The sequence below is a fragment of the Cervus canadensis genome, chromosome 8 (genome assembly GCF_019320065.1).
Source record: "Cervus canadensis isolate Bull #8, Minnesota chromosome 8, ASM1932006v1, whole genome shotgun sequence".
Taxonomy (NCBI): domain Eukaryota; kingdom Metazoa; phylum Chordata; class Mammalia; order Artiodactyla; family Cervidae; genus Cervus; species Cervus canadensis.
The window spans coordinates 16,627,170-16,645,292 of record NC_057393.1 but is presented as its reverse complement, the minus strand read 5'-3'; the positions used below and the strand labels follow the sequence as shown (position 1 = coordinate 16,645,292).

The following is an 18,123-nucleotide window of genomic DNA, read 5'->3' as shown; positions in this document are numbered from 1 at the left end:
TTTTTTTTCCTTTTTGCATTTCAACTTTATTTGCTTTTCATGTCATCCTAAGCCTTCAGGATGCATTAATGTCAACTGGATTCTAAAGGCAGCCTTCAAATTTCCAGGCACAATTTGGGTACAATTTTCTGAAATCACCCAAAGTCTTGGCTTTGAATAGGTAGAAACCTATTCATGAAGATTTACAGCAGCGGAATCTAAAGAGACCTTAAAATGGTGGAGGGAATAGTGATTTGCAAAGAGTAATACGATTTCCTGGGTTTAAAAATGCTATATTTCCAGAACAGGAAAACACAGTTCTAGATCCACGTCAGTGGTTCTTAGTTTGCAAGAATTTCAGAGACAAGCTGGCCTTATGCACTGGCTTTTGCAGATGAGAAGACTGAGGGACAGAAATTCCATCTGTGATATCTCAGAATGGTTTATGTGACGAGCTGGGACCAAGACATGTGTCTCAGCGTGAGGCTGGTCCACTCTACCACAGGGCGCAGATGTCTGCATGCCCCATCAGAAACTGGGGAACCGGACAGTCAGGCTGATGGGGGCTTGGTCAAATTAATTAACTCATTTTCTTTTTTCTTTTTTGGCTGTGAAGCTTGTGGGATCTTAGTTCCCCAACCAGGGACTGAGTCCATGCCCCCTGGAGCAGAAGCGTGGAATCCTAAACACTGGAACACCAGGGAGTTCCCTTGGTCAGATGAATTTTTTAGGTAGCTAGTGTTCACTAGTTTTAATTAGTTAAACTGCAAGCTCATCAAAATTATCAGAGCAGTTGGTTAAACTCTTTGATGCCCACTGCCCCCCCCACCCAAAAAAAAAGTCTTGTGAGGGTGTTTGTGAATGACTGTGTGACCATACTTCCCCTCCTGTATGAGAGAAATGATACATGTTGATGGGCTCAGAAAAAAGCTAGGTGTTTTCTATCTAGGAAAACCAACTTTACAGTATTTGCATCTTAGCAGACCGTAAAGGCATAACATGCTGGACACCCCAGTTTGATTCTCAAAAGCAACAGCAGATGAGCGTTTCAGAGGACAGCAAAGAGTTGAGCCGACGTTGCTACTTAAAAGCTACGTGGAGGAAAGTGGGTTTTACCATGCTGTTTGTAGATGGGTGGTTTTCGGTAAATGTTGATCCCTTGATCTGTGGAAATGAAAAGCAAACATGAGTGATTATGGGAACCTGTTCAGCGATGGGAAAAACAGATCAACCCAGAGGCAAACCGAACTGAAGACTCTTGAACAAAAATAACCCAGGAGGTTGACTTTTGTATTACAAAGATTGAGGTTACTAAAGAAGAAATTACAGAAATAAGTGAATTACTATAGACATGTGACATGGAATCCTTTGTAATACATCTTTGGATATAGAGAGATGTCACTCACTCATGAGCCATTTATTTCAAATACACACTTCAGTAAAAGTGGAGTTAAAACTGGGAGAAACGCAAGCAGCGGAGATACTGTGATGGTGAGGAAGACATAACCAGTTTGGGGAAAATCCCCAAATTGCTACTGTCTAGAAATTGAGCGCCCAGTAGAGACCAGCAGCTCAATTTACTTTTCAACTAATGAGCGGAACAGTGGAAAGCGATGAAGTAAAATTAAGAGTACCTTTTTGTAAAACACAGAAACAGGTTTTACGTGCAAGGCTAATCTGATGTAATTGACAAGATGTTGGACAAAATCCTAACGTGCATAGGCCAAATTTAAAAAAAAAAAAGGAAAAGAGATGCCAAATATTATTCACATTTTAATACAGAGCCCCATTTGATTATACAACCATTTCACTTTGACTGCAAATACTCGGGAGGTTTCAAAAGGTTTCCCCAGAACCTTGGGTACTGGATTCTTGTGAAAAAGCCACAAAAGTACAACACTGATTTTCAAGGTTTGATGCAACTTTTTCTTTTTTAAAAAGGCAGTCATATCTCAGTGGTATGAATCCTATTGAACTTTGTTTATTAAGTTTTTAAGTTTATCAAGTTTTTCTCAAAAGAGAAAAATACAGATTCCAAATATGTGTGCTAACATTAATATAGCGGTCATTTATTAGACTACTTTCAGTAGCTAAAAGAAGCAAAACAATGTACTTCTGATGGAAAAATAATATCATGACCTCTGATGGCCAGTCTTGCCTTCACAAATTGAGCTGACCTGAAACATGAAGATATTGATATGTGTTCTGACTTTTCCAGTTCCTGTCAGCAAATTACTGTTTGTACCATGACACTAAGCTTAGAGTGCCAAGCCTAAATTGCAAGATCTTTCTGTGGGCTATGGAGGGTTAGTTAATTATATATCGCAGAAAGACCCTCCAAATGACCCAATTTTACAGCTCTCTGAAAAGCCCACAGAAAGAATCTCCGCGCTGAAGACAAACAGATAAAATAAAAGCACTTTCAAGAACACTGTGGGCCAATCTCTACAACGAGAAGATAACTAGATTGCCACCGTGATAGTCAATGACAGTAAACCACAGAGTGGTAGCTTAGAAGGTTCAAATGTAAGTGTAAAATTAAAATTTTAGTCGAAACAAAATAAAGCGATTCAACCCTCCTTCCTTCACCTTCTGCCTCCCACCCTACCTTAAACATTTTAGAGAAAACGGAAACTTTCAAACAATCCTGGCATTTCCCATACAAAGCTTCTGAGAGGCCCTCTAGGTCAGACACTGCAATTTAGGGGTTATCAGCTGTGTGCATCTCAATGAACAGAGCGTGAGAGATGGAGACGAGACAGAAGCGACAAGGCTACATTCTACACCGTGACAGGACACCAAGACATAGACCGCGTCAGCTCCTACCTGGAACATGGAAATGTTTAGGGGCCTGAGCGTAAGTTGGAGTGAGAGGGCGGCTGTCTGGCCGGTAAGGGAGAGGGGAGTTCCGGCCGCTGGACGGCTCATTGCCTCCAATGAGAAGAATGGAGAAAACAAAATGAGAGAAGGGAGAGCAAGAAGGAAAACAAAGCAAGCATAATAAAAATTCAAAACAACAAACCGGAAGGAGGTACATCAAAAAGGAGAAATCAAAGCAACAAACTCAATTCATCAATTTGGCTCACAAAGGTGACTGGAATAAGATCGAATTTTTCCAAAAGAGAGACTCAAGTTCAAGTGGAACTAGGTTAAAAGCAGCTAGCGGTTAGATGCATCATTCCAATGGCATGCGGTTGAAGGCTGTGAGCTGGCAGCGAACTGATTAGATGGAAAGTACATTGAGGGGGATGGAAAGTCACTTGCTAATGATTTAGGGTCAATATCAGATGGCGACATCCCAAGCATGTCAAGGGGTGGGATATGCAAATCCAAATACAATCACTTCCAGGCATGATGGCAGAGGCTGGCAATCGGAATCTACTTCTTTGAATGGAAGGCTGAGACTGGGAACCTGTGTAGTCAACCCAGTCCTTTCCCAGGGCGACACAAAGTGCCTTTATTGCAGCCTACATTTCTGTTGCCTCACTTTGAAATGTACATGATAGAGTCAGATCCCTTTCTTCCAGGTACTTTGGGACACTCTCCCCACGTTTCTCTTAAAGACACAGCTTCACCCAGTCTAAAAGTTCAATCGGTGAGACATTTACTGAGCACCTACTGTGGCTGGGCAATGAGCTTCAGCTGAAGCTGAGGAGGTGAAGGAGACGTGCTGTCTGGTCGCAAGGGGCTCAGGGTCTACCTAAGGAAACAGACTTACAACAAATGAGTATATGTAATGCCATACGGGTGCTGACTCAGGGGTATATGAAAAATTCAAGGCACTCAGATGAAGGTGCCATTGATTTTTCAGAAAGGCCGTGGAAAGACACCAGAATTGAGATGGTCTCATTAGGTGGGTGGGTGGCTAGAGGGGTGAGAAGGTCCAGAATCTAGGGAGCTAGAACATCGTGGGGAAGGAAGGGCCACAGTACATGGGAGCAAGAGGACAGGCCCCTGTGGCTGGGCAGCACAGGGTTCTTGGAGGAGGGGGTAAGGAGGAGGCTGGAAGGGGCTGCTGGGCGTGGGTGCAAAAGCCTAGAGACCCACTCCCATAGCCACCGCCACTCTCTCTGATGAGCGCTGCAGGGGGAACTGAGACTTGTGCAAAATCAGAAAGAGGTCAGCTCTTACTCTCCTGTCTTCCTTCCACATGACTGAGCAAACATCCATCCCAAGAAAACACCAAAAAATGTAGGACTATCAAAAGTTAATGAACTACTAACATAATTATCAAGTGTTAGTTGCTCAGTCATGTCCTACTGGGTGACCTCATAGACTGTAGCCCACCAGGATCCTCTGTCTATGGGGATTCTCCAGGCAAGAATACTGGAGTGGATTGCCATTTCCTCCTCTGAGGGATCTTCCCAACTTAGGGACTGAACCCAAGTCTCCTGTGTTGTAGGCAGATTCTTTACCATCTGAGCCACCAGGGAAGCCCCGTAATTATTGGGTTGGTCAAAAAGTTCATTTCGGTTTTTCAAAACCCCAAAATGAACTTTTTGGCCAATGCAACACTTTTATGATTGAGTTGTAAGGGTTCTTTGCATATTCTGGATACAAGACTCTTATCAGACACACAATTTGCAAATGTTTTCTTCCATTCTGTGGTTATCTTTTAATTTCTTGATAGTGTCCTTTGAAGCACAAAAGTTTTAAATTTTGATAAAGTCCAATTTATCTATCAATTAAGGCTAACAATTTTAAATAAATCAGATCTTCAGAAAATAGAGCAGGAATAAATTTCTTTTTTTTTTTTTTTTTACTTTATCTTAAATTTTAAAAACTGAGATATAACTGACATATAACAGTGTACTAGTTTTAGGTGTACAAGAACCAATTTCTTCAGGTAAGTTAAATGGTTTTAAATGTGGCCAGCAACACATGAGAGATGTCAATTGCTGCATTTCAGAATAATATGTTTAATAGATTTTAGTTTTTCAAAATGTGTAATTTTAGATAAGCAGAGTACAGATCTGTACCAAATGGGCAGTAAGATATTCCAAATGTGATATCTGAATTTGTTACTGTCTCAAATTTAGATTCCAGGTTTTTGGTTATCATGTTTTAAAACTTTTGCCCCCCTTATTTTCCCTAAGAGTCAGTTTACTATCTAACTCCCAATATATTATATTAAGTCAGATATTAGCTTTTAGAAATTATGGAGCTTCACTCCAAATTACTGACATATTAAAAAGCTCATTTAAAGAAAATGTTGTCTCATTTACTATCACTCTCCTAAGGAGAAATAACCATGTCTGAAAAAAATGAGTATGGAAAACACAGGTAGAGGCAAGCAAGGGAAGGAAGGATATATACATTTAGTAGGAAATCTGGCTTTAAACCTAAGGGTGAATCAGAACTAAGTCTTTTTCATATTTATGTGTTCAGCACAACGCCTGGCCAAGACTAAGTGCTGAATAAATATCTGTGAATAACGACTGAAGTAGACCAACTAAATAATTCTATAGCAACGAATGACCTAATTTAGTGAGTACCACTCCAGGGTCAATCCCACCTTTCTGTTAATTAAAGGCAATCAGATGCTAGGACACAACAATGGGATCACAATAGCATCTTTTTTTTTTTTTTTCAATAGGTTTCCCCAGAGTTGATCCTCAATAACCCCAACTGAATTGTTCCACTTCAGAAGAATCCTTTATTCTTACACACATTAGAAAATACTCACAAGACTAATCCCTAATTGAAAAACAGAATAATTCTTGTGGGCTATTCCCAAAGGAAGATGTAGAGAGACTCAACTTCCTTGCTTTGAGTGTTTTTTTTTTTTTTTTGAAGACTCTGCATATCCTGAACACGGGTGCCACTGCTTTAAACCTGCATTGCTCTCTGGCCTTAACCCTGCACCTCTAGCCTTCCTGCACCTGCAGAACATCAGATTTTCTGGGGCGTATGTTCTCACAGGTTTTGGTCACAATATCCAAACAGATGAAACTCCCTTAAGTCTGTTCTGATAGTTAAGAGCCAGAGTCATGCACACACAAAAAGAGATGCATCTACGGGACGCCGAGATTTAAAGTCACTAGAATTAGCATTTGCCCATGAATTAAGTTTCTATTATTAAGATGCTCTGCTGGCAAGTGGCAGGAGAAGCCCATAACTTCCACGGTTGACGGCTCTCAAAGTCTACGGGGTGTGTGTGTGTGCTCAGTCATGTCACTCTGTTGCAAGCCTTGGACTGTAGCCGACCAGGCTCCCCTGACCATGGAATTTTCCAGGCAAGAATACTGGAGTGAGTTGCTACTTCCTTCTCCACAGGGTCTTCTCGACCCAGGGATCAAACTCGCGTCTCTTGAGTCTCCTGCACTGGCAGGTGGATTCTTTACCACAGTGCCACCCGGGAAGCCCTCAAAAGCTATGGTGCGACTATCTCAATTCCCAAAGGTGAATTTTGGCTGAATGCTGTCTCCAGCTGGGCGGAGGTTTTTCTGGCAGCATATCTCCAGCAACCATTGCCCTTTTTAGTGGATTAAAAAAAAAAAAAAAAAAACCAACAACAAAAAAAACCCAACAACACTACTATGTTGAAGTCTGTGTAAGTAGATTTAACTTTATAATCATTTAAAGCCTCCCATAGTGACATCTTAAAACACTAGGTAAACAGACACTCAGCAACATAGCCATCTAAGTGCTCCTGGACAGTATGATTTCTACATGTCACATGGCTTGTCGGGAATAAGGTCTTGGAATATACAACATTGCCAGGTACCAAATTCTCAGTCCTTAAAAGATGAAAGGCATTAACAATTTTGGCATTTTTAAAAGAAAGAAATTCTCAAGATGAGGCCTTTTCTAAATCAAACACTCTATCTGCAAATGATAAAACATTTCACTCTGTCCTGAATGGAAATAAATGGTGAAGGCCCCCAAAGGTTATTTTTGTGTGCACTTCATTACTCAGGCATAAGGGATATATAGGGCATCAGATGAAATAATCATATATGGAAGGTATCAACATCAACCAGCCTGGAGTTAACGCTGTTTAAAGATAATAGTATATATATCATACTCATAGCCATTTTGTTCTTTAAATAAGTCCTTGTATTGGTTAAGTTGTTAGCGATCTTAGCTATTGGGATGAGGAGCTACCATGTATATAGATTTATATTTTCCTGGTCTTCATTTTTAGCTCTTTCCATGTCAGTTTAATGTGTCAATTTTTCAGTCCTTGAGAGATCATTCACTGGCAGGATTCCCACTGTGCTTAACAAATTCAAACGCTCTGTCCTACTTCCATTCTTCTTTCTGGAACACTGAGCGCCTCAGTGACAAATCCTAAGACAAGTCAATCTAAATGGCAATGCTTGTGTCTGCTGCAAGAGTCTGCTGGCGCACCGCTTAGCTCCTGAACTCTAAGTGCTTACGTCCTAAAATATAAAAGCCGAGGGGACCTTAAAAATTGGCAGCTTCTAGAATTTCATGACAGAGTTTCAAGATTGTTGGTTCTTGTCTAAAGCTTCAGGAAGTGTTAGGGTTTCCTTCAGCAAGTGTCAAATACATATTTGCATCATAGCAACTCATATCTATGGCAAAACAGGGAAGATTCCTTTCAATGAGATTTAATACATGTAGCTCTCCTGTTTGCAAGCCTGACACAGAAAGTAATGTCTAATAGCATTTCAAAGAGAAAGGAAGAGAAACTCTGCAAACACAGTACAAAGCCCAAGTGAAAGTCGCTCAGTTGTGTCCGATTCTTGGCCACCCCATGGACTATACAGTCCATGGAATTCTCCAGGCCAGAATACTCGAGTGGGTAGCCTTTCCCTTTCCCAGGGGATCTTCCCAAATCAGGGATTAAAGGCAGGTCTCTAGCATTGCAGGCAGATTGTTTACCAGCTGAGCCACAAGGGAAGCTCACAAAGCCCCAAACAAGGTGAAAAGAGTTTCTCCAAATAGGCAAGCACTTGTCCAGACGGCCCAACAACAACACACTGATATAAAATGAAACTGCAAGGAAGGTCAGAGAACCGAAATAAAAACACAATGAGAAACAAGAAGGGCATTACAGAAAGGAGAGGGGGAAGCCAATGAAATGGAGAGACAGCTGCTGACGTGCATCTCGGCTCTACACCCATGCAGGCGTCCTCGGCTCAGTGGACCCTGGGGGCCTGGGCCACATAAGTCTGAAATGAGGGCTAAGAATTAAACTAGGGCAGTGGAACGAGGGCTTATGGCTGCCAGAGTGGCAAGAGGACTTCTGCTTTCAGCTACACCTTCCTGAGATGGACATACTACCCTAGAGTCCTCAAGCTCCTTGGGTTGTATTTGTTTTAAAAATAATTTCCTGGAGATTACAAAATAAGCTCCAAGGTACAGAGTGAATGTTCAAATGAAGAGCCATGCAACCCCCTGGAAGATTTTGCTCCTTTAAAGATATCTTAGATATGTTTCTCCATGGTCATAAGTTCCTCTGTGCTGGAGAGGACTTCCATGTAGATACATGTGTTTCAGAATAAGAAAGATGTAATTCCTTAGAGAATCTGCATTTAGCTATTCAACTAGACTAAACTTTAAAGCAATATCTTTAACATACAAATTCTGAATGATTGTTTTTGCAGTATAGCAAAAAACTGACTTTATAACTAAGCATATACTGTTATGTACTTCATATTTTACATCTGAAATATATAAACTATTTCATCTGAACAAACTGTAGACATATACCCAGTAAAAAGAAAATGGGAAAGAGACTATTAGATATTTTTAAAGTATAAGTGTGAGAAAAGCCAAGGCTTTTTAGGATTTAAACCTATACTATTTGACTGTGTACTTTGAATTCAGACTGAAAACAGAAAAGACTGCATATCTGTATTTTTAATAAAGCACCATTTAGGTACATTGAGGTACTGAAATTTTAATAGCTAGTTGGTGTTTCTATTGAAAAGTACACATTTGTTAACTTTGTAATTTAAATGACTCAAGTAACTGTTTTAGCCTCCATAAGAATGAAAATTTCTAGTTAAAAAGGGATGGAAAGTAAAAATTTGCTTTAAAAATTATTCTTCAAGTATATTTATGTTGAAACACATCCCTCTAATAGGAATGAAGGTTGAGAAGGCTTGGGGTCTCTCTAGTCCTGGTGCTGCCACTTCCAAGCTGAGGGTCCTTGGCCGGGTCACTTAACCAGGGCCTCAGCTGTTCATCTACCCCCACGCCTCCCGCCTGCTACTTTAATCACTGTGAGGATACTGTGAGGAGTGATGTAACCGGAAGTGTTCAAAGAGCATCACGCTGGGAGGGAAATCACAGATGCACAGATCGGAATGCTCACTATGAGGAGGCGTTGTGTGCTCAGTCACGACCAGCTCTTTGTGACCCCATCGACTGTAGCCCACCAGGCTCCTCTGTCCATGGGATTTTTCAGGCGAGAATACTGGAATGGGTTGCCATTTCCTTCTCCAGGGGATCTTCCTGACCCAGGGACTGAACTTGCATCTCCTGCATTAGCATGCAAATTTTTTTACCACCGTGCCACCTAGGAAGCCCGCCTATAATACACCAGGGCATTTCACCTTGCCAACTACAAACTGGCACTTGCCATCTACCTCTACAAGGATTAAACCATGAGCTGCTGCATCTGTTGACCTTCAACACCCCCTGAAAGGAGTTCAGGGTGGAGAACAGAAATAAGGCTCTCTGTGCTCTGGGAAAAACTGGTACAAATAATCTGTCAAGAATTTTAGAAAGTGCTGTGCCTGCTGAAAAAGACAGATGTCTTTGCTAAAGGCAAGTGGTGTGTGTCTTCAACAGGCATATCAACAATGTTATTTTTACAGCCTAGAAAATGCAAAAAATAGCATGCTCACAAAGTAACTGCTTATTGATGGGGCAGGAAATTTATATTTTAGGACTCAACTAAGTTGGACTCAACTCAATTGATGCTTTTGAACTGTGGTGTTGGAGAAGCCTCTTGAGAGGCCCTTGGACTGAAAGAAGATCAAACCAGACAATCCCAAAGGAAATCAGTCCTGAGTATTCATTGGAAGGACTGATGCTGAAGCTCAAACTCCAATACTTTGGCCATCTGATGCGAAGAACTGACTCATTTGAAAAGACCCTGATGCTGGGAAAGATTGAAGGCAGGAGGAGAAGGGGACAACAGAGGACAAGATGGTTGGATGGCATCACCCAACTTGATAGACATGAGTTTGAGCAAGCTCCTGGAGCTGGTGATGACAGGTAAGCCTGGCATGCTGCGGTCCATGGAGTTGCAGAGTTGGACATGACTGAGTGACTGAACTGAACTGACTGAACAACTGAGTCCTAAAAATCCAAATGAGTAAAAAGGTTGGGTAGACTGCAAACAAAATTCAGTTAAAGAGCACAACATTTAGGCTGTTCGAGAAAGTGTTAGTGATGTGACATCTTGGAGCTCAGGGTTAGAATCCTTCAGGTCTGTCTTAAGACCCATGACAACATCTGTGCTTGCCTGCAACTCTCTCCTTCAGCTCTTGGGTTGGCCAAAAAATTTGTTTGGTTGTTTCCATAACAGTTTATGAAAAATCCAAATGGACTTTTTGGCTAACCCAATATTCTTTTCAGTTACTTTGGTTCAAATCAAGGCTACGGAAGAAGTCAGCATCCTTTCAGGAGCTCCGACATATTTTAAATTATGGCCCCTTCATGATTGCTCTGTGGCTCCTGGCTCCCCCACCAAGTAAGGAGAACTGAGAACTTCAATTGAGGACTGCTACCGAGGCACAATGAGAACAATGGGAACGACACAGAGGGAAGGGCAGAGATGGGCAGGAACAGAAAACAGAAGGCAAAGCCCCTCTTCTCCATCATGCAGACATCAGGACAAGTCAAAGGAGGATCACCCTAAGAGTTGGCTCAAGGAGAGAAATCTCAGTTACGTGGCCCTAGGTCTTTCGTACTGTCCAAACATCTTAATGTTGTTACGTGGCTTATCATCATGAAGACAACTTTGGAACCCTTGTTGCTGAATACCGTTGGGTTTTGCTGAGCCATATCACATATTGAAACCAGGAAACTTCCCCAGATATATATTCTATTTTGCTTCTAACACAGAGAAAAGCAAAATAATAATATATATATTTTTTCCTAAGCAGGAGAGAAGCAATCTTAAGGTCTCCAACGTACTTCCTGTTACTTCGTCTAAAGCCCTTAGAAATGACACATTTCTCCCAAGGAGAGATGCTATGCCAGTTCTAAGACACGGCCGGGTGTGAAGTCATGACGCACGCAGGCATGCTGAGAGGTCCAAAGCTGGGGGCTGACTCTTGGAGATGCACCTTATTAGCCTTCCCAGGGCGCTAATAAATCTCCGCTTTGCAGGGTGCTGCCTGGAGAAGCCTGCCTCCTTACCTTTCACATGGGGAAGGAAGTGGTGTCGGAATGGGGAGTTGGGGCGGGAGTCGCTGTGGGCGGAGCTGAGGCTGCTGGTGCGCAGGAAGGACCTCTGCACACCAGGAGACACCAGCTCTGTGCCAGGCCCGGGGCGGGGCGGGGTGGAGACAGAAAGAAGAGCAGAAATTAACACAGGAGCAGGGACGCCGCCATCGTTCCAAGGGAGGGAAAGGGGAAAAAAAACACACAAAATAAAGAACATTAATCAGGAGTCTGAAAACGGAGGAAGGAACAGGGGTTAAGAAGGCGCCTGCGAGGGGTTAGGCACAGTGGGGAGAGTCTGCCAACAGGTTCAGGTCAGTTCAGAGTCACTCTCCGAGGATAAATGGCTTTCGTGGGAGGGAACGGCCACCAGGACATTCTGGGCGGATGACACCTGCGACCGCTGAGTCGGGACGGGGCATGCCACTTAGACTCAACCATGGCTGTTTTTAAAAAGGCAACTGACAAAACAGAATGCTCTGACATGTATGTTTAAAAGTGACAGTTGTTTCAAGAACCTTGCAAAGAACTATTGCGCTGGCCAAAAAAGTTTATTTGGGTTTTATCCTAAGATGACAAACTCAAATGAACTTTTTGGCCAACCCAATACCAATATGTCAGGGTCAGATTCTCTTCTTTTTTCTTTCTAAGTGGCAAACTTCTCCTACTAGGAAGTTTAATTTTATTTTCCACTTGTCTGTGTCCCCTGGGGTGCAAAGAGCTACCCATGATGCTGAGAATTGGGTAGTGGAGGCACTGATGAGCTGGAAACTTAGTTATGGACCATTAAGCTAAACCAGACCAAGGGGTGTGCATGACTCTCTGGCATCTAGAACTTACGGAGAGGATACTTCGAGGTGCTCCGTGTTGACCATGACTGTGCTAGCAGAGTCATGAAAAATCTTGAAAAAATAATCTTAACAACTGGCATCACACAGGTCCATAATGTATCATGAAGGGGGAGAAGAAGTGCTTAGGACGCACAAAATGTTCTGAAGGTTCTTGGCATCAGAACGATGATGGGAACACAGGAACACTTTCTACTGCCCCATGAGGACATGGCCTTTTTGGGAAACTAGGTCCCTGACTGACCACTCCCTGGCTATCCAGTTGTCTCTTGGACAGCTTCCCGGCAACCACATATCATTCTGACAAGGTCACGGCTGCAGCCTCAGTGACCTCAGGGTATGCCCACATGTAGGGATGGTGGCATAAAGGATTTCTCATCTCCCAGGCAGATAAGGGCTTAAATCCAAACCCAGGAATAAAATGGATATAAATGTATATGGCAAATAAAAGGAATTCCTTTCCTGAAAATTTTCCTTTAATGGAACTCAACAAATACTGAGTAAATGTTTAGGAGCCTAGAGAAAACTATATATTATTGAAGGATCCAAGAGTAAAAATTTAATCCTCTACAAGCACTAAATTTCTGGCTTTAAATTGAAGATTGCAGCCTTTTTATACTCGGTTCATTCCTTTGGTTTTATTTTATACAATAAGTTCCCATATGAATGGGCTTATGAGCCTGCACAAAAGCAAGAGACTTAAAATGAAGTCTTTGTAGACATGCATCATCCCCAAGTTTGTTTAAAAAGCCAAAATCTTCCTTGGTGAATTTATTTCTTCTGTGAATTTATTTATCTATCTTCTGTGATAAGATCTTTATTCTTTTTCTACTCCACATAGTAGACATAGTGTCCACATAGTAGACACCCACTAATATGAAAATATGAAAATTTTGCAGAGATAAAGGTCAAATGAAGATCATTACTCGTAATAGTCTCCATCATAGTTCATCTCTAGTGCTTTTATGTCTTCCAAGTCTGATTCAAAATCTTAGGTTGGAAGGCACCTTAAAATTTACCAAATACAATCCTGGGTTTATATATGAGATTTCCTTCTAGCGGGTTCTTAACCAAGCATCCATAGTAATACCATGTGCCTGGGGAAACATAACAAACCCATCAATAAATGACTAACACTGGATTTTAGATGATGCTGGTAAGCCTAAAAGGCACATCACCACATATTTTGGAGATCTCCATTTTAAGTCTCAGAGTGCTAAGATTATCTTCAAGTCTTAAAAAAATAAATTCCTTTACTTTTTGTTGTCTACTGTCAAAATGTAATGATTCAGTAAACCATAATGAATATAATCATAAAATGTGTCTTGTTTTAAGAAAAGAAATAACACAAACTGTAATGGGATAGGAATTTTTGATTTTTTTTTTTTTTCTGGGAGAGGGGGAAGATAGATTTGGCAAGCAGCCAGATTTTTAAATACACTACCAGTGGTGGGGAAAACAATCACACAGAAACACAGAGATTATCCAGAGTGAATCCTGGGAAGAGGTGCCCTTACCGGGTCTGTGAAAATGCTGAGGAGAGCGCGACGTGGTTGGAGTGTAGCTGTGACGGCTGTACACCGGGGAGTTGATGGAGCCCTGGCTTGTGGACCGGTGGATCATCCGGTCCCGCCCATCCTGGTACCCCTGGAGGAAAGTGAGAGACGGTGGGAGCACAACACACAGTCAGGCTGTCAGGCTCAAGTGAAGTCAAGCGGCACCGGAGTCCCCCAGAACTGTCGCATCGACCCGTTCACGTACACATTTTAGGGACATGTTCCTCAAACAGGTATGCAAACGAACATTCCATGGGTAATGCTTTTTGTTCAAAACCTGTAGTCCTTGCCTTTACCAAGGTTTTAAGATGGTAAAGTGATAAACTCCAATGTTGACAGAGGTCTGGGAAAAGAGGGAATAATTCCAACAACCACATTTACATGGTGCCTTTCAGTTTTACAAAGTGCATTCACATAGGTTGTATCATTAGACCTGCATCAGAAGGAAGGTAGAACATGTGGTATTCCCTCCCTTCTCTACAAATGCAGGATGTTCCAGAAGGTTCCATGCAGCTAAGAGACCTGTGGGCAGGTGGAACCTGTTTCAGAAACAGCCTCCTGACTCTAATCTCATCCCTGGATCCAACCACCTACCCACACCATCTATGATATTGACCTGGGGACATTTTAAGTAGATTTTCCTGGAGAATAAGCTTGTGGTGGCCTCAAATCCAATAATTCTATCTCTAAGAAGCAAATCCTAAAAATATATTTTTTAATGATCTTTAAGTGGAAAAATTTCCTCAGATATTTATAATGTCACCATTTATAAAGACAAAGCTTTGTATTATGTGCTCAACAAATGGGTACAGTTAAGCTATGGCATATCAATTTAATACAGGAGTATCACACCATGTCCAAATCTAAAGAATACTGTATGTATAAAGTTAAAAAAAATCATAAACACAACCATAACATAAAAGAATTAGATGAGTACAAAGAATGTTTTATACTTTAGGAATTTGTTGTCCTATGAAGTTTTTACTAGCACAATAAAAATGAAAGTTTGAAAAAGGGCATGAAAAAGATCTAAATTAAAATCTCAATAACTATGGATGTATGAAATGCAAGAGCAAGAGCAAAAAAGCTTTGGTTTGATCCTAGTTGGTTCTGACAATAAATTGAAACAACAACAAAACAGAATTTCCACAGTAATGTGCCTCAGTCTCACAAGTGGTCAGTAACAGAAACAAATGCTTCATAACTTCAGTTGTAAATTCGCATAGAAATCATTCATTGCACTTGGTATAAGCCATCACAATACTACAGACATTGTACCATCTCAAATTATAGTGATTACCTAAGGCCAGTCCAGTTTTATATAGATTATCCAGAAAGTTACTGGACTTTAAGACAAGACTACTGACTTTATTATTATTACTATTCGTAGATGGGGGCAGACCTAAGCCCTGAGGAGTTTGCTCATTGGATGCATAAAGAAATGCAGAATAAGAAGAAGCATGCTGGAACAAACAATCCCTTTCTTATTATCTGTAACAGCTTACATGAAAGAAAGTGCTGGGTTGGACCTGGGTGCTGAACCATGCTCAGATTTTAGTTGGTCTGAGCTTAAGCCGCTAGTTTCAAAGCTACCCGCTGAGAGAAAAATTACATAGGAGCAATAGGAAGTGCTTCTATGGCTTCTGGTCACCACATAGGTAAGTCAATGTGGATGAGGGCAAAACCAAGACTTTCTGGGACTGGGGTATAGTGTGAAGGTGTTCTTTCATTTTGTAAATCAATATCACCAGCTCTCTGAAGAACACTTAATAACATGGGTTGGGAGTATAAATCATTTGGGAGCTGTGTCTTTGGTGTTGGATGCTACAGAAGAGAAGAGCATGACTGGGTTGACACAGGATCCATAGCTTGCTATGGAACAATCACTGACAGCTCTATGTGATCCAGACACTCAGGAGATTATTCCCAAGGGAACAGACAGGCTGGTGAACTTGATAAAAGCCACTATACAGTCTGTCTACCCTGAGAAGGGGGACAAGACTATTGATTTTAAACCAAGAGGGCTGGTCTTCCAAGAAGATGGCTCTGCTGATAGAAACACCACGGCCACAGTTGGCCAATTCAGATAATCCAGTAGGTTGGGAATCAGATCAATTAATTATGGTTGATGAGAGAGAGCCCAATATAGGGGAAAGTGGCTCCACTCCCTGCAAACACTTTCCTACCATTCAGAGGTGCAGTGTACAGCTGGTTTTATTCCCTTGTCTCCACTTAAAAAGAAATATACTTCTGTGTCTTAGAGTTATATCTTACAGTAAGGAGTGCTACATTCATCATAATCTTGCGCAGTTTTTCTGTTCTTTTGTTTAATATCCTTTTGCAAAAATGTGAGTCTAGGAAAGGTCCAAGTAATTCTCCAATTCCACCCATTAAAATTTTCAAAACTAGCACTTACTTCCGCTGATGGAGTAGGAGACAAAGTCCTTGGAGACTGGAAGAATAAAAGAGAAATTCACAATGTTAACTCGTTTTAATTAGAGTTGCTTATCAGACTCATCTGGAAACATTATTCAAACTACACATGCCAGCACCCTTGCCTGTCCTCCATCTTCTGATTCAGTGGTTGAGAGTCGGGCTCAGACAGGTACATAATGACAAAGCCCTTGGGGGACTGGGACGCACGTGTCTGCCTGATAACCACGGGTTTTGACAAATATGCTGTAATGCTTTTAGGTAATTAGTGAGAGAAATTGGAACGATTCCCTCTCTATATTCATGGTTTACCACCATGAGTTACAGTGTCTACTGAAAGACAGAATTTGGTAAGCACAGTTGCTGACTAAGTTATAACCACAGTAATTAATCACGTAATATGTTATGGTGACCTCCTCGGTGGCATCTTCCCCAGGAGGCCTTGTCAACCTCATCACCACTCACCTTCTGGCTTCCATCTCTCTAGGATTCCTCGAGGCAGTCAGCAGACCAAGCCCTCTCTCACCTCAGGGCCTTTGCACTTGCTTTGTCCTCTGCCAGCAGTGCTTTCCACTCAGACACCTGCAGGGCTCACTCCCCATCTTCAGCAAGGCCTCTGCTCAAATGCATTACCACCCAGTACTTTCTGCGATCCTCCCACTTAAAGCAGCAACCCAGCACCCCCCGACCCCCGTGTACTTTCTCCTTACTCTGCTTCATTTTCGATCAAAGCAATATCACCCTGTAATATTATGTTCTGTATCTGTCTGTCTATTATCTCTCTCCCACTTTCCATGAGGGCAAGAAATCCATTCATTTACAACTAAGTGTTCCCAGCGACTGGAGCAGCTCCTGGCACATATTAGGTACCCAAAGAATATTTCCTAAATGAATGAATGAAATGTTCACAATCAAAAATGCAAAAAAACTTTCAAATAGAAATGAAATGCAAACAAAGTGTTCTGAAGAGCACGGCCAGTGGTGGATTTCTCAGTTTCAGAATTTGCCCTTCTTTCCCAAGTGTACAAGAAGTCGCTGGCCATCTGTACTCCAGACTTCCTCGAGCCCCGTGGTCTGGTCTGATCTGCTTTCTGGAAGCACAGATGGCTATACAGAACTCCAAGCTTATTTCTCCAGTGTTTCTAAAATGGCAGTATATGGGTTCTATGGAAGAAGTGCTAATAATTGAAAGGATAACAAAATAGCTTGCAAACTTGTCTAAGCTGCAAGCTTCAAGGGTTGGAGACGAGTTCATGAACACATCTGATTTCTGGTTGGAGGGTATCCACCTAGTCCAGACTCTATGCTCAGAGAAACCCATAGGCCATCATTCTAGGTTATTGTTGCGTACCTATTATGTGCCAGAATCTAAATATTTCACTTAATCCTTACAGAAAACCTCTATGGTAGGTGTTCCTATTATCTTGAGTTGACAGATAAGGAGGTGGAAATATGCAATTTTTCCAAAGTCATACAGAGAGTAAATATCAGAGTCTGGTTCCAAACACAAATGTTCACTTCAAAGCTCAAACATCTGGGCCCATAACACCATAAAGCAACTCGCCTCCCCTTGCTTGTATGGCTTGAACATTAGGCAATTCTCGTTCACTTCCTGTAGGACCAGCTTCTGTGCACTCTGTTCAGGAACACTCCTTTGCCCCTTATCCTCTGTGAAACTCTGCCCTGCAAAGGCAACTGAACCACCCAAGCTAATCGATCAACCTGCTCTTCAGTCAAACACTCTCCTAACTGAGCTATTCCAGCTAGCTCGTCAACCTGCACTTCAAAGGCTGCAGATGCAGTTACAGCATGTGACCACTAGGTGGCACTACATGAAAACAGACACCACTTCCCACCCAAGGGATCATTTCAACCAGCAGCTATGCTCTGGAATACAAACCCAGATTGGAAAAATTAAAAAAATTAAAGATATATGT

General features: G+C 41.7%; 1 protein-coding gene across 22 annotated transcripts in view; it reads right to left on the bottom strand.

Moving 5' to 3' along the window:
• The window catches only part of ABLIM1 (actin binding LIM protein 1), a 327,992-nt gene that overhangs the window by 17,505 nt on the left and 292,364 nt on the right, over positions 1–18,123 (bottom strand). For 8 of the 22 annotated variants that reach the window (XM_043475365.1, XM_043475360.1, XM_043475351.1 and 5 more), the window contains 5 exons: positions 16,170–16,205; positions 13,715–13,844; positions 11,326–11,442; positions 2,806–2,910; positions 1,096–1,143 (listed from right to left, as the gene is read on the bottom strand). In XM_043475365.1, coding sequence (XP_043331300.1) covers positions 1,096–1,143; positions 2,806–2,910; positions 11,326–11,442; positions 13,715–13,844; positions 16,170–16,205 — 436 coding nt within the window. The remainder of the gene's footprint in view (positions 1–1,095; positions 1,144–2,805; positions 2,911–11,325; positions 11,443–13,714; positions 13,845–16,169; positions 16,206–18,123) is intronic. The other 14 variants (XM_043475370.1, XM_043475355.1, XM_043475356.1 and 11 more) reach the window with 2 other exon arrangements.